This window comes from Protobothrops mucrosquamatus, unplaced genomic scaffold, assembly GCF_001527695.2.
Source record: "Protobothrops mucrosquamatus isolate PMUCROS unplaced genomic scaffold, P.Mucros_1.0 scaffold_296, whole genome shotgun sequence".
In the NCBI taxonomy this organism is placed as follows: domain Eukaryota; kingdom Metazoa; phylum Chordata; class Lepidosauria; order Squamata; family Viperidae; genus Protobothrops; species Protobothrops mucrosquamatus.
Genome location: NW_015386372.1, coordinates 53273 through 77642, shown reverse-complemented (window position 1 = coordinate 77642; position 24370 = coordinate 53273). Strand labels below are relative to the sequence as shown.

At 43.4% G+C, this 24370-nt stretch overlaps 2 protein-coding genes and 1 long non-coding RNA gene across 3 annotated transcripts in view; 1 reads left to right on the top strand and 2 right to left on the bottom strand.

Moving 5' to 3' along the window:
* The window catches only part of LOC107302888 (ATP-binding cassette sub-family F member 1), a 31018-nt gene extending 23738 nt beyond the window's left edge, over positions 1-7280 (bottom strand). The window contains exons 1-6 of the mRNA XM_029287321.1: positions 7276-7280; positions 6854-6875; positions 6651-6792; positions 6228-6265; positions 4369-4491; positions 2152-2218 (exon numbers count right to left, since the gene is read on the bottom strand). Coding sequence (XP_029143154.1) covers positions 2152-2218; positions 4369-4491; positions 6228-6265; positions 6651-6792; positions 6854-6875; positions 7276-7280 — 397 coding nt within the window. The remainder of the gene's footprint in view (positions 1-2151; positions 2219-4368; positions 4492-6227; positions 6266-6650; positions 6793-6853; positions 6876-7275) is intronic.
* Positions 7281-7303: 23 nt separating this feature from the next.
* LOC114922191 lies at positions 7304-13396 on the bottom strand. The gene is made up of 3 exons (XR_003810747.1): positions 13217-13396; positions 8701-8747; positions 7304-7384 (listed from the first exon to the last, which is right to left on the bottom strand). It is a non-coding gene; the product is annotated as an uncharacterized LOC114922191 (long non-coding RNA).
* A 2786-nt stretch (positions 13397-16182) lies between these two features.
* Positions 16183-24370, top strand: part of GNL1 (G protein nucleolar 1 (putative)) — a 31054-nt gene continuing 22866 nt past the window's right edge. The window contains exons 1-2 of the mRNA XM_015832047.1: positions 16183-16311; positions 23818-23986. Of these exons, the coding sequence (XP_015687533.1) occupies positions 16236-16311; positions 23818-23986 (245 nt within the window). The 5' untranslated portion in view covers positions 16183-16235. The remainder of the gene's footprint in view (positions 16312-23817; positions 23987-24370) is intronic.

The window sequence follows — 24370 nt, the reverse complement described above, 5'->3', positions numbered from 1 at the left end:
ACCCTCCCCTGGTCCCCCAACCTCCCCCCTGATCACTTTAGTGCCGCGTCCCCCAGACAAGGCATGGGTTGGCCTACCCACCCTAACCCCCCCCCCATACCCCCTAAAAATTTATCAAAACACCCCACTAAAAACCTAACCAATTTGGGTTTTTTCCCACTAATTACTGCTGCATACCACCTCTCGGGGCTCCACACCCCTTCATCAAGGTGGGCCCTTGAGAGTGTACTGGGCCAGGTCTGCGCGGCGGGGGAATCACGCAGAGCCGTCCTGTGGAACATTCAGTAGCAACAAGTCCGGCTGTGAGAAACCAGAAAGGGGTGAGGGGGGGGTGAAAACAATCCTCGTGGAGTTGGTAAAGTTGGTAAAATTAGTGAGCCAGGCCAAAGCCCAGCCAAGTCCACCATCCAACCTCCAGGCCACCAGATCACACTCCTCCTCCAACCAAGTCACCAGCCCGCCAGGCTCTCGAACCGGAGTATGCCAAGTCCTCCGCCAGCCGGAGCGGGGCCACAGCCAAGGTCTTCCTGGTCGTATCGGGTCCTCTGCCAGCCGAAAGCATGGTCACAACCACGATTTTCCGGGCCTTCCAGGCCACACCGGAGCCTCCGACGGCCAAATACCAAGTCCAAGCCGAGATCTTCCAAGCCGGAACAGGACCAGAGCTGGACCCTCCAGGGCCGGAAGCCAGGGAACGAGGCCGGAGGAAAGCGGGGCCGAGGCCCAGGCCTCCACCACCAGGCCATCCGGATCCTCCCAGCTGCAGCCGGACGCACCAGGCCCAGATCGAAATGGGCCGAAAACGGGCCGAAGACGGGCCAAAAACGGGTCGGAGCCAGGGCCTCCACCGCCCGGCCGCCCGAGTCCTCCCAACTGTAGCCGGATGTGCCAGGCCCGGATCGAAAACGGGCCGAAAACGGGCCGAACGGGCCATGGCGGATCGAAACGGGGGGTCACCCACCCATCCAGTCACAGCGGGCCACCAAAACGCCCCCAAAACACCCCATTTCTCACTTGCCAGCTCCGCTCGCTACGGAGCAAACCACAGTAGGTCCGCCATCTTGGACATGCGCAGTAATGCCTATGTGCTGCAAGCAACTCACATTTTATGGCAGCGTAAGGACTCCAAGCTCAATCCTCACTTGAACCCTTCCTCAAGATTGAATGATCCACCAGGATGCTTGCAAGCCCTCATTCTCTGCACCAAGTATTACCTTTACTGGCAGTCCTCAACACTGCAGGAATTGGGTACATCTAGTTTAACGAAGAGAAGGACGAGGGGGGACATGATAGCAGTGTTCCAATATCTCAGGGGCTGCCACAAAGAAGAGGGAGTCAGGCTATTCTCTAAAGCGCCTGAAGGCAGGACAAGAAGCGACGGATGGAAACTAATCAAGGAGAGAAGCAACCTAGCACTACGGAGAAACTTCCTGACAGTTAGAACAATTAACCAGTGGAACAACCTGCCTCCAGAAATGGTGAACGCTCCAACACTGGAAGTTTTTAAGAAGAAACTGGACAGCCATTTGTTCGAAATGGTATAGGGTTTCCTGCCTGAGCAGGGGGTTGGACTAGATGACCTCCAAGGTACCTTCCAACTTTATCATCATCATCATTATCATTATATTATTATTATTATTATTATTATTATTATTATTATTATTATTATATGACCTAGATTGGGACCTGAATTTCTATTGCTAGGTAAGGCAGTTGTTAAGCAAGCCAGGCCTGATTTTATGACTACGGCTTTTAAGCAACTCATGCAGTCACTAAGCAAATCCAGTTTTCCCCACTGACTTTGCTTGTCAGAAGCCCCCTGGAAAGGACACAAACGACAATCACATGACCTCAGGACAGTGCAAAAATCGTAGATACTTGCCGATTGCCAAATGTCCCGTTTTTGATCACGTGACGGTGGGGATGCTGCAACGGTCATAAGTGTGAGTACCAGCCATAGATTATTTTTTTTTCAGTGTCATCATAACTTTGATCATTAAACAATCGTGACGAGTCACGATCTACCTGTATTAGCATTTGGACTTTGGAATAGCATTTTTGAATGCTGTTTGTCTTCTGTGATCCCAGTAAGCTTTCACCTCAGAAGCGAGGTTGTAAGTTGAGACTACCTGTACTTCAGACAGTCCAGACTGACCTTTTGTTTGGTTTTAGAGCCTTTTTTCCCTGGTTTCTTTGTTTCTTCATCATCAGAGGCTGCCTAGAGAAATGAAGTTGGATTCTGATTATTTCTGTACTGGTTTTACTTAGGAAAATGCCAGAAAGTCATCTCTCTGACATTTGCGCTACAATTTCCTGTACGCTCAGCAAAAATATCTGGAAGGCAAAACTTCCAAGATTGGGAGAAAAAACCCATGAGGAATCTGACCATCAGGATACCTAGATATCTGCAATGCCTTCTATTAGGAAACAGAATTTATTTTGATTGTTGGGAAAGAGCCAGGGCCAATCAAACTTTTATTATCACTGCCTAGGAATTTGGAAAAACACACCCCAGCTCCACTGACAACCGTTCTGTCCTTTTCATAAAATGAGACTTTAAAGTAAATGCTTTCAAGAAACAGACGAGACCAAAAAAACCCCCAGACTGGTGACAAAATTAAACAGCCTTCTCGACTTAACGATAATTTCTGTGGTTGAGTGTTAAGTGAGTTTTGTCCCATTTTATGATTTTTTTTTTGCCACAATTGTTAAGTGAATCACTACGGCTGTTAAGTTACTAACCCTGTTGTTAAGTGAATCTGGCTTCCTCAGTGACTTTGCTTGCCAGAAGGTCACAAAAGGGGATCACATGATCCTGAGACATTGCAACCATCATAAATATGAGCCACTAAGTCAGGGGTCTTCAAACTTGGCCCTTTTATGACTTGTGGACTTCAACTCCCAGAATTCCTCAGCCAGCAACGCTGGCTGAGGAATTCTGGGAGTTGAAGTCCACAAGTCATAAAAGGGCCAAGTTTGAAGACCCCTGCACTAAGTGTCCGAATTTCGATGATGTGACCGTGGGTTTGCTGCAACAGTCATTTGAAAAATGGTCATATCACTTTTTCAGTGCTGTTGTAACTTAGAATAGTCACTAAACCAATGGTTGTAAGCTGAGGACTTCCTGTTTATTCCTGCTGTGCTCAAAGGAGCCCTCATCAGCAGAAGGAAACTCTGATCACTCACTGTAGCCCTCAGCCTTCCCACTTTCCCCAAGCATTAAAAAAAGCTACACTAGCTTTAAATCAAGAAAAACAATGGAAACATGGGTTGAGTTATCAGCTGGGCTCACAGACCACTCCCATTTACTTTTAGATCTGGCAACATACAATCCTACTAATTAGGGGCAAAGACCACCATTTGGGGGAATAAAGCCCCCCCCCCTTCTTCCAATCTAGCATGGGATGCATTACATCAATGGCCTCTTTGCTATTTGGCCAGGTAGAGCGCAGTGCTGGGGCTTGCATAATGCAGCCAATCAATGTTGCGTCTTCTGCATTGCTGGCTGGAATAGAACAACATGCAGTTCCTGCTAATCTGCATCTCCATCTCATTGCTATAGTTGATGATGGATTTGGGATTTTAACAAGGCTGGTTAACCAAGGAAGGTAGCCTGATTTATAACTGCTCTGGCAAAATTTTGAGTTAAAATTATCCCTTCCTTCCACTCTATCGGACTAAAGCCAGAAAGCATGCAGAACTCTTACTGACCCTGTTAAGCTTTGTGAACTATGCTATTCAAACTTCAAACCGAGTCCAGGCTACATCCAGAATTCTTCAAAATCAGCAAGCATACAAATATTTTTTCTGTGGCCATGTGGCATGACCCACCCCACCCGTTATACCTGGTTGTTCTTATTCCTTTCAAGTGTCCCCATTGGGGAGGGGGGGGGGAGAACAACATGTACTATTGAAGCCTGCATCACCTCAAGAGTAACTCCTAGGATAGGGGTAAGCAACCTTGGCTCTTTTATGACTCGTGGACTTCAACTCCCAGAATTCCTGAGCCAGCATGGCTCAGCTTGGAAACCTCTTCCTTTCCCCTCAGCATGGCTGGCTCAGGAATTCTGGGAGTTGAAGTCCACGAGTCATAAAACAGCCAAGGTTGCCTACCCCTGGCCTAGGACAACGGCATAGCAATCGCAGATGGAGCTGCCATGGTATTTTCCGCCAGGTAATTGTTAATTTTTTGACCCACTCTTTTCTTTTTCTGATCCTTTCCTCACATAGCAGGGTGAGGCAGACAGGACTGCTTCCAATATTTTTACAATTCAGCTAAAGGCCACATGAAATAAGGCTGCCCACCCCGAATCTGGAAACTTAACCGGCAGATCACTCCCGATAAGATTATTCCCGAATGCAGCTCACCTTGTTGCTCTTATTCCTGTCAAGTTTGATGGGCTTTGATATTTTTTCTTCCTCTTCTTCTTCTTCCTCCTCCTCCTCCTCTTCACTCTGTTCCTGGTTCAAGGCAGCAAACACATTTCCTCCCTGAAGGAGACAAGGAGAGAGAAAACCTGAGAGAAGAATGTCTAGAAAAGAAGCAGGTAACAGAACCGCCTCATCTAGGCACCAGAGTAAACTAGCCCCAATCTTTTTTTTCAGGTCACAGAATCTGATCAAGATACAATAGTCTAGGCAACAGAAAATTGGTTGAATTTTCCTTCCCCCCCTTTTATTCCCCTTAGTCTCTCATGGAATACTATCAAGGAACATAATTTGAACAGACTCCATTAGTGGCTGTCTAGGTATTGGGTTAGGACACAGGTCGGCAACCTGCGGCTCCGGAGCCGCATGTGGCTCTTTGAGCCTTCCCCTGCGGCTCCCAGCCTCCTCTGCCATTTGCAGAGAGAGACAGAGACAGAGAGAGGCACTTGCACTTCCCTTCTCTCTCTCTGTCTCTCTCTCTGTCTCTGTAAGTAAAAAAGAGAGTGGACTCACGGTGTTCTCCGAGGAGCTGAAAAGCTTACTGGGCGGGGCTTCTCCTTTGGCTGCGTCTCTGCAGGAAGCAGGAAGCAGGAAGGGGAGGAGAGAGCTAGCTAGCCCAGCTATGCTGACTCAGGAATTCTGGGAGTTGAAGTCCATGAGTCAAAAAAGAGCCGAGGTTGCCTACCCCTGAGCTTGTTGGAGAACAGCTTGAAGCCAGCTTGCCAGGTGAGCAGAAGATCGGAGAGAGAGAGGAAAGAGAAAAATAGAAAGAGGGAGAGGAAAAAGAGAGAGAGAGGAAGAGGAAAGAGAGAAAGAGGGAGAGAGAAAGAAAAAGAGAGAGAAGGAAAGAGGAGAGAGAGAGGGGGGGGGAAGAGGACTGGCAGACCAAGGGCAGAAAGAGGGAGAGGGAGAGGGAGAGAGGGGGGAGAGAGAGACAGAGAGAGACCCTTTTGACATCTAAAATGAAGATAACACTGCATATATCCTTTTTTATCTTTATGATATGTGTGTGTGTGTGTGTAAGTAAAAAAGATAGTGGTAAAAAAGAATATATGCAGTGTTATCTTCATTTTAGATATCAAAAGGGTTTTGCGGCTCCCAGTGTTTTGTTTTCGGTGGGAAACGGGTCCAAGTGGCTCTTTGAGTGTTTTGGGTTGCCTACCCCTGGGTTAGGAATATGATCTGAAACACTTTTCTTTGCCTAAAGACACAACAAACTCCTGATCATTAAATGGCTCACAACCGCCAATGACATCGTGATCTTAATGAATTACATGACTTAATAATTTTCAAACTGTATTAATTTCCTCCCAAATTATTACTATTACATAGGAAGCAAGCCCACTAATCTGATTACTTTTTCTTTAAATGAGGAATTGAATGTCAGCCAGCTGGGGTGGAAGTTCAGCAACATCTAGAAGTCACGTTTAATTATTATACGCATCTCCTTAATTAATTATACCCATCCCAATTTATGTTTATTCTGACTATATATCATAATTCCTTCTAACTCCTTTCCCCAGCAACAGCTTCAGGGGCTATATAAACTGATGTGTCCTAGAAGTAAAATATCTGCTACTAGACGGGGTTCACCCAGGCACCACCTTGTTCACTGGAGGACATAAGCCGTGCAGAACAACATTTTGTACTTTCCATTACTTGATTTTTTTTAGACAGTTACAGGTTGCAAAGGTTAGTTTACTGCATCCAAACTCTGTTCTTCAGAAAGTAACTCATTCCATTTTCACTTCTCATTCTTGTCCAACAAAGAAGTTCTTTGAAAGCATCCGGGGACTTACTTTCTTTTTGTTGCCTGCTTTGGTGACAGGAATGGGCACTGGAAGAGAAGCCAAAAATAAAATAAAATGTCACACTGGGTTGTAACCTAGAGAGACCGTAAACAGGATCAAGCTCACAATCTGAAAGACACACTCTAGCATTCTTCCCCAATCGAAGTGCTTTGGACTACAACTCCAGTTCATACCCCAACTGGCAGAGGATGATGGTCTTGAAGAACGCATCCGTTTCTCGGCAAACTGGCCTGAAATCATGCGAGAACTTGTCACTCGTCCATGAAACCTTGTGAGATCTCAGGCGGGAGCCTTGAAATCTCCCAAGGCCTCAGCCATTTATAAGCTTAAATGGTAGGAGGTCCTCAACCCGTCAAGGCTGACCCCTATAACCGGAGTCTGAAAAGCAGAATGAAAACTGCAGCCTCCCACCTTCTTCATCCTCATCACTGGCTTGGGCAGACAGCTTCTTCAACCTCTCAATCAGCTGGCTCTCCTCCTCATCCTCTTCTTCTGCTGCCAGTTTTTTCTTCTGCTCTTTTTTCTTGTCTCGTCGCTTCTTTTGCTGCTGCTGCTGTAGGCAAAAGACCCACCCCCAGAAAAAGAGACAGTCAAGGGATGGGCAACCCGCTTACCCTCAACAGAGTAACGACTTGACTACAAGGTCCACGAGGACCTACCCCAGTGGTGGCGAACCTATGGCACTGGTGCCAGAGGCGGCACTCAGAGCCCTCTCGGTGGGCACATGCGCCGTCGCCTCAGTCCTAGGCCTTCAGCTGGGTTTTATAAAACCTTTTCGCTTTAGGCCTCCGCCGCCGTGTGCAAAAAAAAAAAAGGTTCAATCAATCAGTCAATTTCAACTTCTCGCAGGAAAAAAAAAATCTTGCAAAGTTGGAATTGATTGATTGAACTTTTTAGTCCCACCCAGTCTGCTGTTACCACCATAGCCACGCCCACCCAATGGGCCACACCCATTCGGCACCCAACAATGCATAAGTGGGTTTTAGGTTGCAGTTTGGGCACTCGGTCTCTAAAAGGTTCGCCATCACTGACCTACCCCATGAGATGATTTGGAAATGACCTGCCTGTTGCTGTTCCTTCTTTTCTTTCTCTGCGGTCTGATTCTCGCTGGAGTGTTTCTCTTCCACAGCCAGTTCCTCGAAGAACTTGGGGCACAGGAAAGAAATTTGGGGGAATCAGTGGCAGAAAGATGACCACAGAGCAATAAGATATTTCTAACCCTGCCACTCCTACTGCAAGGGTGTGTTACTTTCTGGCACTTGGGAGCCGTAAGGAGATGGGTGCAGGAACTTTCAGGAATTACGGGAGGATGACATTTGGCCGATGCCATGAGGTTAGGATGGATGGAACAATGTTTAGGTGCCTTGGGGGATAAGTTAAAACAGAGGTCACCAACCTTTTCATGCTGGCGGCCTGGAGGGAAAGGGAGCAGGTGGGAAATTTGCACACACACACACGTGTGAACAGGGCTGCGTGCAAATGGGACCGTGTGCATTTGCGCAGCGCTAGCAACCCCATTCACGCATGTGCAGAGGGGCTAGCTGCCGCCTCTGCTAGCCCTGCACGCATGCGCAAACGGCCCGTGCAACCTACACAGGGCTAGCAGCCCGTTTGCGTATGAGCGTGCGCTAGCCACTGCCTCTGCTAGTGCCATGTGCATGCGCAAATGGGCTGCACAACCCACGCGTGCTAGCGGCCCCATTTGCACATATTTTGACTGTGCTCATTCTGGGCTTAGAAAAGAAATGTAAAAAGGAATACTGCAGTGAGTAATGTGGATAACGCTCCTTAACCTACCAAAAGGATGATGTAATTTATTTAAAGCATGTAGATGGCCTTCTGTCTCACACGCTGATGCCTAGCTGATCCTAGGCAGCTCTTAACAATTGCAAAATAATTTGTTTCGGGCCCCGTCCCTGTGTCTTTTTTGTGTCTTACTGGAATTACAGGAATCAAAGTTCAGGGTTCAATTTGGACAAAACCACGCACAAAGAGCTTTTACCCCAACTTCTATCAAGACACTCAGACCTGTATTTAAAGAACTGTGCAAAGGGTACTTCTTAAGGCAGTGTTTCTCAACCTTGGCAACTTTACGATGTGTGGACTTCAACTCCCAAAATTCTCCAGCTAGCAGCTGAAGTCCACACATTGTAAAGTTGCCAAGGTTGAGAAACACTGTCTTAAGGGATACAGAGAAACATTTTAAGGCAAGGGCTTGATTTTTGTTCCACAAATTATTACTTCCAGAAACCCTAAAGACTACGAAACACCCTTCCATCTTTCCAAGATTGGTAAAATAAGGACCTGGATTTTTGGGGGCAATATGCTGACTCTGTAAACTACTTAGAGAAGACTGTAAAGCATTATGAAGCGGCATATATGTCTAAGTGTTATTGCTAATGAGAAAAGCTAGTTTCTCTTGACTGTGGTAAAACTTTTAAGCAACAAGACCAAAACTTACCGATTTTTTCGTCTTTTTATCCTTTTTTCCCTTCTTTACTAATTTGTCTGAAAGAAAGAAAGAAACAAAAATAAAATCAAAGCAAGAGTTGCAAAGTACCATTGTTCTGAAGAAGCTCCAGGATTTGCACCATTTGGTTCTCTGTCCAACCAAAACAGAATGAGAACAGGAAGATGGGAGTCACTGGCAAACTGAAAACCATTTCTCCTGCTTGGCGAAGTATGAGCTGGTGTGATATAAAGATTAAAGTATTGGATGGGATCTGCAGGCTGAAGTCTTTATTTCAGGGGTCTTCATACTTGGCCCTTTTATGACTTGTGGACTTCAACTCCCAGAATTCCTCAGCCAGCAAGTCATAAAAGGGTCAAGTTTGAAGACCCCTGCTTTATTTGAATCAGAGTTGAAAGGAACCATGGAACCTAAGAGATGTTGCATCAATCACAATTACTGTGCCGCCCAGAATTGTCGTCATGTGTATAAAATTAGGGGGATTTTCACAAATACTGCCCTAAGCATCCAAACCAAATATAATACTTAAAAAAAAAGCCAAACCAACATACAGGTAGCCTTTGATTTAGGACTAAAATTGAGTCTGACGTTTCAGTGGCTAAGCAAGACAGTTAAGTGAATTTTGCTCCATTTTACAACCTTTCTTGCCACAGTTGTTAAGTGAATCATTGCAATTGTTAAGTTAGTAACACAGTTAAGTGAATGTGGCTTCCCCGTTGACTCTGCTGGTCAGGTCACAAAATGTGATCACATAGCCTCGGGATACTGCAACTGTCACAAATACAAGCTGACTGACCAGCATCTGAATTTTGGTCACATGATCATGGGGATGTTGCAATGGCCGTAAGAGAAAACCAGCCATAAGTCGCTTTTTTCAATGATGTTGCAACTTCAAATGGTCACTAAATGAATGGTTGTAAGATGAAGACTACCTATAGTTTACGACTCATTTCAAAGTCATCTAAGCGCCTAAAGTATTACTAGAGTATTAGATTCTTAGCCCATCTCTTGTCCCATAACTCAAGGTGGCCAACTTATCTAATACTCTTGCCTCTTATTTTCCCCCACAACAATATTGTGAGATGAGTTCAACTTACAGAAAGTGACTGTCCAAAGTCACTCAGCTGGCTTTCAAGCCTAAGGGAGGTCTAGTGTTCTAGTTTCTAAGCTGGCACATTCAACACAACAACAAATTGGCTCGCCAAGCCTTTGTGAATGCGCTCTTCCTTTGGTGCCCTAAGCACCTGCTTATTTTGTTTAATGGTTAATCTAGAACAGGGTTCTCAATTTACATAACTGGAGTGTGAGTCAGAATACCTGATGGTGATGGCTTAGGTCCATTTTCTGGAACTGATATGGCAAGTTTCTCCATTTTTGTTTCCATTGTGATGGATTGACGCCTCTTACTACCCCCCCCCAAATTATCATTCTTACACGTAATTCTAGATATACTGTAAATCATAGTCACCAAGGGAAGAACAGTGCAAACTAAACACTGAAAACTAAACACAAGATTGGCGAACAGACAGGATAGTGTCCAAAATGGTATATGCTCACCCAGGATGCAATGGGGCTGTCAAGCGTATGTATGAGGCGCACTGTAAACTATATCCCATCTTCCAGGACTTTTAAGCTGAAGCTACAGACAGGTTTGTTTATATCGGCAAAAGTTTGTAACTCAAAAATTTGCAAGTAGAAGACAGTCTATATGTATTTGCTTCCAGGATCTTTTAAAAGCTGCATGCAGAAGGGTTGAAACTTTTTTTTTCCATCCCAGACTTAGGAAAAAGATTAGGGCACTGACAGCTGTTAAATCATCAGGAGCCCAGTTGGAAAATAAATATAATTGCCAGCTCTGTTCCGAGCCAAATGTCTGTGTATTTGTAATTTGGAGCTGACAAATTTCCAGGGCAGTATTAGGCCATCACAACAGGAGCTCAAGATGAAATTAACAAACATTTCATTGGGCCACACAAAACTGGCATAGCTCTCCAGGGAATCTGCTGAATCTCCAGAAGTTGCTGAAGTCCAATGACAGCTATAATGTGAGAAATTTTTGGGAGTTGTTCAGTAAACAGGTTTCTGGTTTGTATTAAAAATGCTGAATCAATGGAGGTGACACTTCAGATCTTGCCGAGGACTCTTTCCCTTTCTTAAAAGCAGGAAACAATCATAGCAACCTCTCTCATTTAGTATCTCCCAAATGCATTGAACTACAACTCCTATCAGCCATGCTAAGGATGATGACATTTGTACATTGCTAAGTATGAGGAAATAATTTTGTATACTATGCTAGAAAAAGGGATCCAGGTTTACAGAGATGACTAAATGAAGGAAAGCCAGAGAAAGGTAACAACTGAGATTCTAGGGAAGTTGTGGGTACATATGGAAGAAATTTAACGTCAACGTGACATGGGAGATAACCCAGAGGGCAGAAAGAAGATTGAGAAAGATATCTTACATAAGAATTGGGATCAGGAGGAACTATGTATTTAGCAAGAAGAGAATAGGAGAGGAAAGATGGAAATTTAGGCTCTGTGGAACCAAACCCAAGGAGATTTATGGATCTCTAGGATGGCCATAGCCTAAATTTCAAGTATTTGGGGCTTCAGCAGAAAACCTGCAATTCTCAAGTAGGAAATAATCCAGTTTGGTTCACCTACTCTGCCCTCTGGAAGTTCTCATCCTCTCATTATAAATATATATCACTTGGGATAGGCACATGCAGCCCTCCCAAGTGGGAATGAGAATGATAGGAGATAAAAAAACATATGAAAGATGTTAGCATAACTGATGAAAGATGCTACAAGTCAGCAAGTGTCTCTCCAACTACTATGAACAAAGAGTGCTACAAGCTGCTTTCTCAGTCCATCTAACTGGGATTAATTCCAACCGGAATTAATCGTACCAACCCAAAATGAGCATGTGAAGCACTCTCTCTACAACGTAACACAAAATCTCAATATGTTATTATATAGCCACACTGATGAACAAATATATCTTTTGGGTTAGGTGGACTGCAATATTTATCCAGAATATTTATCAGCCTGGCCAAAATAATGTTTGCCTCCTTACTTTTTCTTAGGAAATGAGAAGTTGAATTAAATATCAGTTAAATAACAAATTGTTCAATTGAACATCATGCAATGTGTATTGGCCTTTTCTGAAGCAGTTATCCTAGTTTGTTATAGGCCACAGTCACTGCAGGTGCATTTCCAATATAACAACACATACTACTCAGTTTTAGCCCCTTCAGTATCTTTTTTTGGATAAAATGTAAATGTGCAATGGCAAAAGGTGTACTTAGTCTCATCTCACAGGTCAGGAGCACTCTAAAAATAGTCATGGGACCTTGTCTACCTACATTCACATCACCTCTTCCCACCCTTGACTAAAACTCGCCATATCAACCAATGTGGCTTGGACACTTATGACCACTCTAGAGTCCCTGAGATCATATGATCAAAATTCGGACACTTGGCAACTGGTTCATATTTATAACCACTATGTCCCAAGGTTAGGTGATCACTTTTTGCAATCTTCTGACAAAGTCAATGAGGAAGTCACATTCACTTAACAACTGTGTCACTAACTTAACTGTAGAGATTCACTTAACAATTGGGGCAAGAAAGGTTGTAAAATGAGGCAAAATTCACTTAACACAACAGAAATTTCAGGCTTAATTGTGGTTGCAAGTTGAGGATTACCTGTATTCCAAGACACATGCTAGAGAAAACTGAATTAGATAAGTGAAAAGGAGGAAGGGAGGGGGCTGATTTAGACATATGGAGAGAAGAAAAATGTCATGAGGCTAAACGCAATCAAATACATTCATACTTAGGTTTACTTAAGTTTCTCCTTCGTTATAACCCTCCATCTATATTAGGAATGCTACCTGAGAAAGGAATTTGATATGTTATTTTGAATACATACTAATAAGAAGGATGTTATGGATTGATTAATTAATATTGTTTATGACAACCAATTACACTTATCTATTACTACATTAATTATTGTTAACTATACATATGTACCCAGACAATATTCTGTTTTCAAAATATGGAAAATATTATTGGGGGATAACCCCAGTGTTGACCCTAACCCTGTCCTAATCCCAAACCTTACCCCAACCCCAGCTTAAACCCTAACCCCATTCCCGACCCCATCTTATTCCTAGCCCTATAAAATCCAATAACATTCTTTTTTTAAAAAAATGCTACTTACACTAGAACTTACTGCCCATACTTAGGTATGAACTTACTTCTGAATAAATGTACAATTATTCGAAAGGCGGCTATTTATTTCAGATTTTTTTGGTATTATGGCTACAAACTTATTTATAAAGCAGGGAGGGGGATTATTCTCCCTACTTTTTGTTTTCCCAAATTTTCAAACCCTTCCACCCCAACTTCCGAGAGAGGCCTCTGCAAAGTCTCCCAGCACTGAGCTTTTCTTCCAGGTTATCCCTGTTGAATCCCCCCCTCCAACCCGGCCACCCCAATCGCACCTCCAGCTCCTTGCACGGGGCATGTCTTCTCCTCCCCGTCCCCGATCCATTCCTCCTGGGCGTGGTGTTGCTTTCCCCCTTTAGGCATGGCTCAGCCCTCCGGTTTTCTCCCACCGCCGCCACTCAGCTCCTGCGCCTCCGAAGCCCGGAAAAAGAGGCTTCCCACATGCACGCCTCCTTTCTATTGCGCCTGCGCGAGAGCGGCCACGCTAGGAGGAGCGACTAGTCTCGCCCTATAAGTGTAGAGCGGGTTGTATGATAGAGATCGAGACACTTCCTAGAAAGGCCAAGCATAGAGCGCAACCAAGTCATTTTAGAGATAGTCGAAGAGCAGCAAATAGTAGGAGGTCTTCTAGTTGGTAAACAGATGTAGGTTTTCTTTGGACTTCAGGATGGGAGTCTTCTTACATTTCAATAAACTAAGGCCATTTCCTCAGTAGTGCATTGTAGTCTCTTACTGACCATTTCATCTTCTTTTAATGAAAAGAAGGACTAGGGTTTAATGAAAAGAAGGACGAGGGGTGACATGATAGCAATGTTCCAATATCTCAGGGGCTGCCACAAAGAAGAGGGAGTCAAGCTATTCTCCAAAGCACCTGAAGGCAGGACAAGAAGCAACGGATGGAAATTAATCAAGAAGAGAAGCAACCTAGAACTAAGGAGAAATTTCCTGATAATGAGAACAATTAATCAGTAGAACAACCTGCCTCCAGAAGTTGTGAATGCTCCAACACTGGAAGTTTGTAAGAAGAGATTGGACAACCATTTGTCTGAAATGGTATAGGGCAGACATGTCAAACTCGCGACCTCACGCGACGTATTGGGACTGTTTTGCCATTGCCGGCAATGGGGTGGGCGCGGCGTCCCTGTGACGCGTCCAGCCCGCGGGCCAGCAGTTTGACACCCCTGGTATAGGGTTTTCCTGCCTGAGCAGTGGGTTGGACTAGAAGACCTCCAAGGTCCCTTCCAACTTATTCTATTCTATCATTGCTATTGCATATAGTGTAGTCTTCATGACTATATGGGGTGAATTTGGACCAATTACTCTCACCATGCAGTTTTTGTTTTTGTTATATAAGTAATCCTCGACTTATGACCACAATTGAGATCAGAATTTCCATTGCTAAGCAAGGCAATTGTTAAGTGATTTGTGCCTCATTTTGCAACCTTTTTGCCACAGCTAAGTGAATTGCTGTAGTTGTTAAATGAATCATGTGGTCATTAAGCAAATCCTACTTCTCCCTTTGACTTTGTTGTAAGAAGCTGGCTGCAAAGGTGATTCACATGACCCTGGCGTGCTGTAACTATCATAAATACATGTAGGTTGCCAAGTGCCCAAATTTTGTTCATGTGACCATGAGGATGCTGTGATGGTCATAAATGTGAGGACTGTTGTAAGTTACTTTTTTATTACCTGTCTCTAGAATTGTTTGTACATTAAAAGGAGGTAAAAATATTAAGCAAACAAACTGGAATCTGGTAATTGTTTATACTAAAAAAAATTGCAATTGTTTACTTTTCTTTGAAGCTCAAAAGATGGCTAATATGGCTTTGGATGAACTCCTGTGTGTTAAAGATACTGCCCTTGGCTGGCATTTGGAATCAGTTGATCAAGATATTAATAAGTATATTTTTCTGATCCTAATCCTCTTAAAAATTACTATTTAATATTGGAAAGAAAAATGTGTATATGAATTGCAGTAGTGGATTATTCATATGGTTTGTGGGTCATTGATTTCCTTTTTTTAAAATAAAGGAGCCATATGTTAAAATCTTTCAGAGTTCTGTTTATAATTTTATTATGATAATTAATCTATTTATAACGTTGAATGTATGTATAATGTTGACGTATTTTTAAAATACCAATATATGCTTTTAAAAAATATTAATAATTAAATTCCATCAAACGATTGGCCTTAGGCTGAATCAATCCTGAGCCCATTCCTATATTGTAGTAACATCATTCAGAAGTTCTCAGCCTGTTAGAAAAAGCAAATGAGATTCAGAATAGTCTAGGTAGACTAGATCAATATTTGTCGACTTTTCAGCCTAACTTGGTAATTCTGGAGATTGACGTCCAAGATTCTTTAAATTTTCATGGTGAAAAAAAACAAAACACTGGTCTAGGTGAAACATGGGCAAGTCACACAAACCTTTAGGTCTTTTACAATAAATGATAAATATAATAACCGCCTGCCTGTAAAAATGTAGGTATTCTCAAGGAAAAAACGAGCTTTTTCTCCTGTTATAACTTGACTTGTAGAAATGGATATATCAAAGCTAGATGAATGTGCAATAAAGATGGAGAGCCTATTCTTTTATTTCCTATTGATCAAGGACAGCACTATTCTGCCTGATAAGGATTTCTGAAATAATCTACACTTTACACGCACTTTTTCCAAATTTTCTTGCTCCTTATTAAAAAAGAAAAGAAAAAAAGCATTGCCAACTAGGACGATCTCCCCCTCCCGCCCTTTTCAGTCATTAACGTGGCCGTAATGAGTTTTTTATGCCTTTCTACGTCATTCTCGAAGGTATTCCCGGCCCTCTAACAACCCACGAATAGAATAAACGGAAAGGTACAATTTGGTTTAGCCCTTCCCCCCGATTAGAATGGTACATTCCGCGGAGGGGGGGGAGGAATGATGAACTCCAGGCTTTGCTGCCTTCGATGGTACAATCCACAATCGTTGCTGTCAATTCTTTTCCAAACACGTCACATTCCCACCTCTTTCCCCCCCTTTTCGCTCGCCCTTAATGGTTTGCCCCAATCACCCCCCCCGTCCTCCAGCGAGCTGTTTTCCTCCTCTCACGTCACGATCTCTCATTCTTTAGTTCGAGCCGGCTCCGCCCCTTCCACTGTGCTTCCACTCCCTTCCTCCGAGCTCATTGGATCCTTTTCTCCCCGCCGAAGGAGTAATTTTCTCTTAGCTCCTCCCCTCCCCCCCCCACTCCGGGACTGCGAGTTCGGTGCTGTTGGAGGAGCGGAAAGAGGAGGGGACGGCAGCCGGGACAGGACATGCCCCGCAAGAGGCCGTTCAGCGCTAAGCAGAAGAAGAAGCAGCTGCAGGACAAACGCGAGCGGAAGCGGCAGGGTGAGAGGGGGGATCGGGAGGGGGGCGGGGCACCTCTACCCCTCCAAGAAACATCTGGATCATCTTCCTAGCTCCCCTTCCTCCTTAGGAGACTATGCAGGACTGTCCTTGGCACCTGGATTATCCCCATCCCTTCCTCCCCCTCGGATATCCCATAACGTTTTGGAAAGGGGTTGCCCGTTTATCTGGTGGTCATCCATAGGCACCCACCGGGGCGCTCTTCTTGAAGCATTGGTTAGTGGGGGGCGGGGGCGGGGGAGAGAAGTGTGACCTTTCCATTTCCTCCTTTTGGGGTGATATGGAGAGAAATTCTTTGTAGGCAACAAAGCTTTCCCGAAAATGTTTAGAAAAGCACTTGATGTTCTCTCTTCTGTTTTGTCTTCTGGAAAATCTGAAGCTAAGGCTCATTTTCTAAGTGGCTCCAAAAAAGAAAGGTGGCCCAAATTTAACTAAGGGAAGCAGCAGTGTGTCCAGTGCAATTGCACATAAAACGTCAACTTTTTCTTGAAGCAGCTAACCCTTCTTGGTGACAAAATTAAGAGAATCCACCTCTTGAGCATTTTAGAAAAAGCAGCAATCCCCTGGCTTCTCCTTTCCTCTTTTAATCTCAGTCAAAAGAAATCCAGGCCATCTTCCTAAATTTTTGCAGAATGGCTTTTTTTTTTTTTTTGCCTTCTAAGCCATGCTTGAAAGATAACAGTTTCTTTGTAAAGCTAGATTTCTTTGCCCTAATATCTGCAATGCAGTGAGTATTATATCACTCTCTTTTTTCCCCACTTAAAACTGCTTGTTAGAACTACTATTTATCTCATTGTTAGGTTCAACCTCTTTCCCAAAACTGAGGGGAAGAAATATATTTCAGACATGGGAAACAGCACTTACCTCTAAAATATATATATGGGGGACCATACACATTCATTATATTCTACTTTTCCTGTTTAATTTTATTTTCTTCCTAGTTATATTTTTTTATTAAATATCTCCCAACCTCTCTCTATAAAGCTTTTAATTTTAGAAGAGAGGAGAATTAATATCAAAGAAAACGGGTATGGTGCAGTAATTAAAATGTACTAGAAATGTCCCTTTTGTGTCCAAATGTCAGTGGAGTCATAAACCCCCCTAAGTAACCTTGGGCCAAGCATTTGAAGTAGACATATTTCATAGAGTTTTTGTGCTTCTGACAGCACGGGTGATGAGAGAAGTACTCAAACGTACCTTGAAAATGGGGTGAGATAAAAATGTAATGAACAATATAGCAATCATAAGAATGGCAGTTGTACTGGATGGGTTGTCATAAATCCAGGATTTTTATGTGGGCAGCAAGCCTGAATCCTGCTGCACAATGTGTCTGTTGCATGGAATTTTGTTTAGGATTGCAGTTTCTAGATTTCATGTGACGCGTGTGTAAGCTGCAATTCCCTGCCAAGCTAAGTGGGATCTATCTCCCAAGTGGCAAGAAGGAAAGCAGATGGGGTTACAGAATTTAAGAGGTGTGTTGAGTCGTTCATGGCCTGTCGTGCATGACAAGTGTTCTGTGTTTAGTGTGGTGGGTGGCCAATCGCACAAGCATGTTCCATATTGTTCCTCATGATGCTTGATGGTGATGCATATGTGGGTCTAAGTTTTCATTCCTGAGTCAGATATTGCGGTAACTATTTTTTTTTCAGAGATAGGACTTTCTAACGACAGACATGTGTGGGGCATCAATAAAAAAAAAATCACTTAACTATTCATAACAATATAATACAATCATTTCTGATCTGAGTATATTTAATAATAGCAGGAGTGATCCAGGCTGCCTGGTAGATTTTGTTGACTTTAGCATCTTTGGAAGAGGGAGCAAAAGAGAAACTCTGGAGCCTCTTATGTAGTTGGATAAAGTAACCAAGGACATTTTACAAAGGAGACCAATGCCTTTGAAATGAGGAGAAAGAGTGGGGGAATGTAAATGGTTACTGGGCAGAACACTTTGAAAAAAGCTAAGCCTTCACCATCGGGAGTAGGATGACAAAAGCTTTTGGAGGGTTATGAATTGTGTGCTACAAGTACTGAAATAACCCTGCAGGGCATTAAATGGGCAGCTGGCTGGGAGCAAAACTTTTGTCTGGCAGCTTCCAAACACATAACAGAAACAGGGAAAGTAGGCGTGTGTCCTTTAACTGATGATCATAATAATCTCTTTTCTGTAGTACACTAGAGTCTAGCAAGTGCATCACATTCAATTCAGACGGTGCCAAGAACATGTTTTTGGGCAGCTTTTCGCAGCAGTGTCATTCCAGGGCAATTCAAAATAGATAAACTCTATAAAGTGACAATTCCGGTAATATAAAACCACAAATATTTTTCAAAGGAAAAACAGTCTGTGCCAGGGGTGTCAAACTGCCCGCCCGCGGGGCCGGATGCGTCGTGCCGAAACCACGCCCACCCCATTGCCGGCAATGGAAAAAAAGTTGCGATACATCGCGACACGTCACGTGACGTTGCGAGATTGACACACCCTGGTCTATGCAATATTTGCTTAGTTTCCAGCAAGGTTCAAGTGAAGGCTAGACCAGGGGTGGGCAACCTTGGCTCTTTTATGACTCATGGACTTCAACTCCCAGAATAGCTGACTCGGGAATTCTGGGAGTTGAAGTCCATGAGTCATAAAAGAGCTGAGGTTGCCTACCCCTGGGCTAGACAGTAGCCATCGAGAAGCCAGTCATTGCCAAAATAACATGATATCTTGGCTAAAAGGCATTTGAATACACGTAGATCTTCAGCCCTTTGAGAGAGCTGGAACTGTAGGCTGTTTGTAATTCATTCTAGTTTGAGAGCCACCCAGAGATGGCTACATCCCCAGTGCCTAACAGCTTTTTAGGTCACAGTAGCTAACAAGGGCATTGAAGCCAATCGGAGGAATTTGGAAGAGGTGTAAAGATGCAGGAGTATTTCCACAATTCAGAGCCACAACTAGTCAACAGATATATTTAGAAGGATTCAGAAGGACACATTGCTCAGCATGGTCTGATATAATGCCATCGCGATTAGGAGCTTTTGATAGTCCTGTATTACAGGGAATAGCGCCAGACTAGCTTAAGTCAAGCCCACAAAGTTAAGCAAGGTCAGGTGTAGCTTGCACAAGGAGGGGAGGCCACTAGGAAATCTCATAACTGAAAGCTAGACTGGGTAGTCACCCAAAAAACAAAACAAAAGAAAACAAGATAACCATTTCTAAATTATTACCCCCATCCCCAAATGATGGGTTAGTCCTTGAAATGTCTAAGACGAGGATTTTCAAAATTTTTCAGGCTGCAGAAGCAGTTAGATCACAAAAAAGAAAAAAGGAGGCAAAAAACTCTAATAATGATGAACTTTTCTTTTTTAACACTCTTAGAAGATCTGGGTTTAAAAAATCCTGCTCTAGGAGTTGAACACAACTTATAGGAGACTTTATTATCACATTTTCCTCATAAGAAGTATCCCTGTCATACACCTGAATTTATTATTTTACATGTCTTTGCTGAAAAAGAGTTTACATTTCTTTGATGAGTCGATCTGCATACATCAAGATTGTCAGAGTTTGCTTGATTTCTCAAAATGGGCATCCTGATTAAAGGAGAACATGGCAGTGCTTGAATTAAAAAAAACAACTCCAGTGATCTGAAAGAGCTGAGTTATTATTTAGAAGCAATCTTGGCTGACTGCTTTCTCTATAATTGTAGTTCCTGCAGCCAAGTTTTCCATTTGCAATCTAGGTGTTGAGAGTATTTCCATTTTCTATTAGTTTACTTCTTTTTCATGGTATCACAACTTACTTGCTCATCTGTATGAAAATTTATTACCATAAAAGATATATGTTTTTATGAACTGCAACTTTTCATCAGATGCATCTGTGCATCTGACAAAGTAAGTTCCAGTTCACAAGAGCTTATGGCTTTTAATAAAAAAATGTTATATGTTAGTTGGAAAAGGTGCTACTAGCTCCTCCTGATTTTTTGCTGTCGGAGACTTTCTCCTACTTTGCCCATCTATACACAAGGCATCAGATCAGTGCTGTAAAACTGCAGACAATCACTAGGGGCAGAAGAGATACAGAAAAATTTCAGCTCTTTGTTGCCATCTCCTCGCTATATGAAATTTTGCAAGCTAGATACTATAGTCTTTATCAATATGGAGTTTCTTGCTATCTATAGCTATCCGATTAATGCTTGAAGGCTCTTTTAATTAAACTTTTACCATCCTTTTTTTGTTGGTGCCTTCAAATTAGTCATGACTCTTGGCAACTGCCTTGACTAGTCCCTGCAGGTTTTTTGGGTGAGATTTTGGCAGTAGTTTGCCCTTGCATCCTTTCTAAGTCTAAGACACAGTGATTGGCTCAAGGTCACCCAGATGACTTCGTCCCTAAGGTGGGATTAGAACTCACACTCTCAGTTTCTAGCCTGGTGCCTTAACTACTACACCAAACTGGCTCTAGCCTTGCCTTGCAAATTAGCCAACAGGTAGTCCAGAAGAGAGTCGAATGTGATGGCTTACTATAGTTCTTCTCACCTATAAGTAAGACAAGTCTACCTAATGTTGTTTGTGATATGTGGATGTCATCTTCTATTATTCTCCTTCGAAAGGGCATATGGTATGCATAAGGGTAAAAACTGACCTGTTTGGACCATCTAGTTCCCCCCCCCCCACGTAGCAAAGTATCCATCAGTACTTTTTAAAGAATTTATAATTCTTTAAAAGAACCAAGAACCCCAAGAACCAAGAAAAACACGTAGAGTTGCTTTTGAGCTACTTCTCTTTATTGTTTTATTTATTTAATTAAATTATTATGCCGTCCCTCTTCCTATAAGGTGACTCATTACTTACCTACCCACAGAAATCTTGCTGAACTACAAGTATTCCTTGACTTACAACCATTTGTTTAGTGACCATTCCAAGTTACAAGGGCACTGAAAAAAGTGACTTATGACCACTTTTCACACAACCATTGCAGCATCCTCATGGACACAGGATCAAAATTCAGGTGCTTGGCAACTAGTTCCTATTTGTGATGGTCGCAGTGTTCCTGACAAGCAAACTTAATGGGGAAGCCAGATTCACTTAACAATCATGTTACTAACTTAAAAACTGAACAGTTGTGGCAAGAAAGATCGTAAAATGGGGCAAAACTCACTTAACAACTGTCTCGGTTGTGGCTGTAAGCTGAGCACTACCTGAACTTGGAACACGAAAGATGTACTCTGGGAGTTGCTGGGGAAGAGCTTTCTTACAACCAAACTATCTAAACTTTGCTGTCCCTTTGCCCTCTGGAATGCAATCGTTTCCTCCTGCGAATCCAGGCTTCATTCCACTACATTAATGGCCATAATGGCTTTTCATCTTTAGCTTCTTTCTAAGGAACTTGTCTTGTTCTAGATTTCCAACAAAGTTTGTTGTTGTTGTTAATTGCAAAGTCGTGTACGACCCATCGCGACCCCATGGACAACATTCCTCCAGGCCTTCTTGTCCTCTACCATCTTCTGAAGTCCATTTAAGCTCACGCCTACTGCTTCAGTGACTCCATCTGGCCACCTCATTCTCTGTCGTCCCCTTCTTCTATTGCCCTCAATCTTTCCCAGCATTAGGCCCTTCTCCAGAGAGTCCTTCCTTCTCGTTAGGTGGCCAAAGTACTTGAGATTCAACTTCAGGATCTGGCCTTCTAAATTAACAGCAACAACAAACTGGCTTCAACTTTGTTGGAAATCTTTTTCACATACTTTCTTTTTCCTCTTGATTTTGTTTTAGCTTTGTTATTTATAGCTTTCTTTTACTTTTATTCCACCATAGTAATTAGCATTTTTAAATGTGAACTGACTCTTTTTTTGAGGAAAATCAAGTTAAAACGCTTTTAAAATAAACACAGGAATCTTGTGGAACGAATGGCCTAACTTTAATTAGGCATATTTGTTTAAAGTTTCTCGAGATTCTTTATTGGTTTTGCGGAAGCAGAAGAACTTAGTAACTGGACATGTTACATTTAATTTAAATATTAAATATATACATATATATATAAAACAGTGTGTTGCACAGTACTGCTTTCAACTTTCTGAAAATCAAAACAAAGTTACAATGTCAGAAAAATAATAATTCTTTTGCTTGAAAGGTGCTGTGGAACAATTGATATCCGGATATACTAACAATAGCCGAGACATGTAAAGAACTGTAAAAGAATTGATTTCTCTCCCACTTTTTGCCTAAGAAGCAGGGCTGTGGAGTCGGTAGATAAATGTTCCGACTCCGACTCCTCAATTTTTTGTACTTCCGACTCCGACTCCCCGACTCCGACTCCTCTGTATTAATATGCGAATGTATTTTATACATTCCATGCACATGAAAAGCATGCTTCTTCACAGTCACTTAACGTGTTCGTTTTGCGGTTACGTGAGGCACTGCATGCCTTGGTCTTTATTCTTACAGTAGAGAAGTCATTAATTATAACTTTTTGTGAATTGGGACATTTAAACTTGCTTTTTTTTTTAATTCCAATCTAAATTTAGTAGGAGTCGGAGTCGGTGCATTGTTTGCCGACTCCGACTCCGACTCCAGGTACCCAAAATTTCCTCCGACTCCGACTCCACAGCCCTGCTAAGAAGTATTACGTATTGTAAGAAAATGACAATTTGAAGTTACTATGGACCCTCCTGGGGATACTGATGACCCGGATTTGAAGTTTTGACGGTCACCCACCCACCCCCATAGTCACACATGATGGCACTTTGGGCGCTTAACACTTGAAAGTGTGCCACATTCAGTGACTGTGTTTTGTGATAGTTTTTGCCAAATACCATTATTTACTTCTGGGGGTTTTTTCGGGGGCAAAATTGGTCCAAGCTACACCTCTTGGCCATGTAGACAAGAGGCACCAAAAATGGGCACAAATAGCAGATTAGACTAGGCCAGTAGTGGTGAACCTATGGCACGGGTGCCAGAGGCGGCACTCAGAGCCTTCTCTGTGGGCACACACGCCATCGCCCCAGCCCCGCCACCCCCCATGGCCCCCTCACCAGCAGCCCCCCCGGAGGAGAATTGCCCCGGGTGCAGCCTGCGCAGAGCAGTGCAGCCAAGGACATGACAGCTGGGCAGCAGAGACAAGACTCTGCCCTCGTGCCCCATTGCGTACAGATGATGCTGTGGGGCGCGGACAGAGGGTGTGACCGCCATGATGTTGCTGGGCCGCCTGGGCGATCTGCTGTGGTGGGCCGTGGAGGTAGTGGGTGGCCCTACGGGCAGGAGAGGCGGAGGCAGGGCAGGGGCGTGGCGGTTTTGGGGCACTCGGTCTCTAAAAGGTTCGCCATCACTGGACTAGGCTATGCAGCTTGCACAAAACCAGAGCTGACTAAGACTGGTTGATTTTGAAAATCTGAAGAGTACAAAATAGCCTGCCCCTGTTCTGTAGTTGACCATAATGTCAAATGCAGTCACTATTGAAAAAAACATGTGAGATAGGCTAACTTTCTTTGTTTTGGTTTCCCTTTGCTGTCTTTCCAGGCTTTCAGGATGGTGTGAGGTCAAGTTCAAACAGTCGGAGTGGCAGCCATGATCGACATGAGGAGCACACGGACACATCAGATAGCGAGTCTTTCTCTCTGCAGGTCCGCAAGCTCAACCAGCAGCCTCAGATCCGCAAGCCGGGTGAACGGGGCTATGATCCCAACAGGTAATTTATTTATTTATTTATTTATTTATTGCATTTATATCCCGCCCTTCTCCTTTCGGACTCAGGGCGGCTGACAAATTAGATAAAATACTAACATATATACATATTATGCTTAATTAAAAATTTAATTAAAACGAAATATTTGAATATGTCCAATTAAAAGTAATTAAAACCCCTATAAAATCCCCCTAGGCCAGTCCCGCTTGCTGGAACAACCACGTCTTGAGGGCGCGGCGGAAGGAAGGGAGATCAGGGATCACCCTGATCTCTGGGGGCAGTTCGTTCCAGAGGGTGGGAGCTCCCACAGAGAAGGCCCTCCCCCTTGGGGTCGCCAGCCGACACTGCCTGGCCGACGGCACCCTGAGGAGACCCACTCTGTGAGAG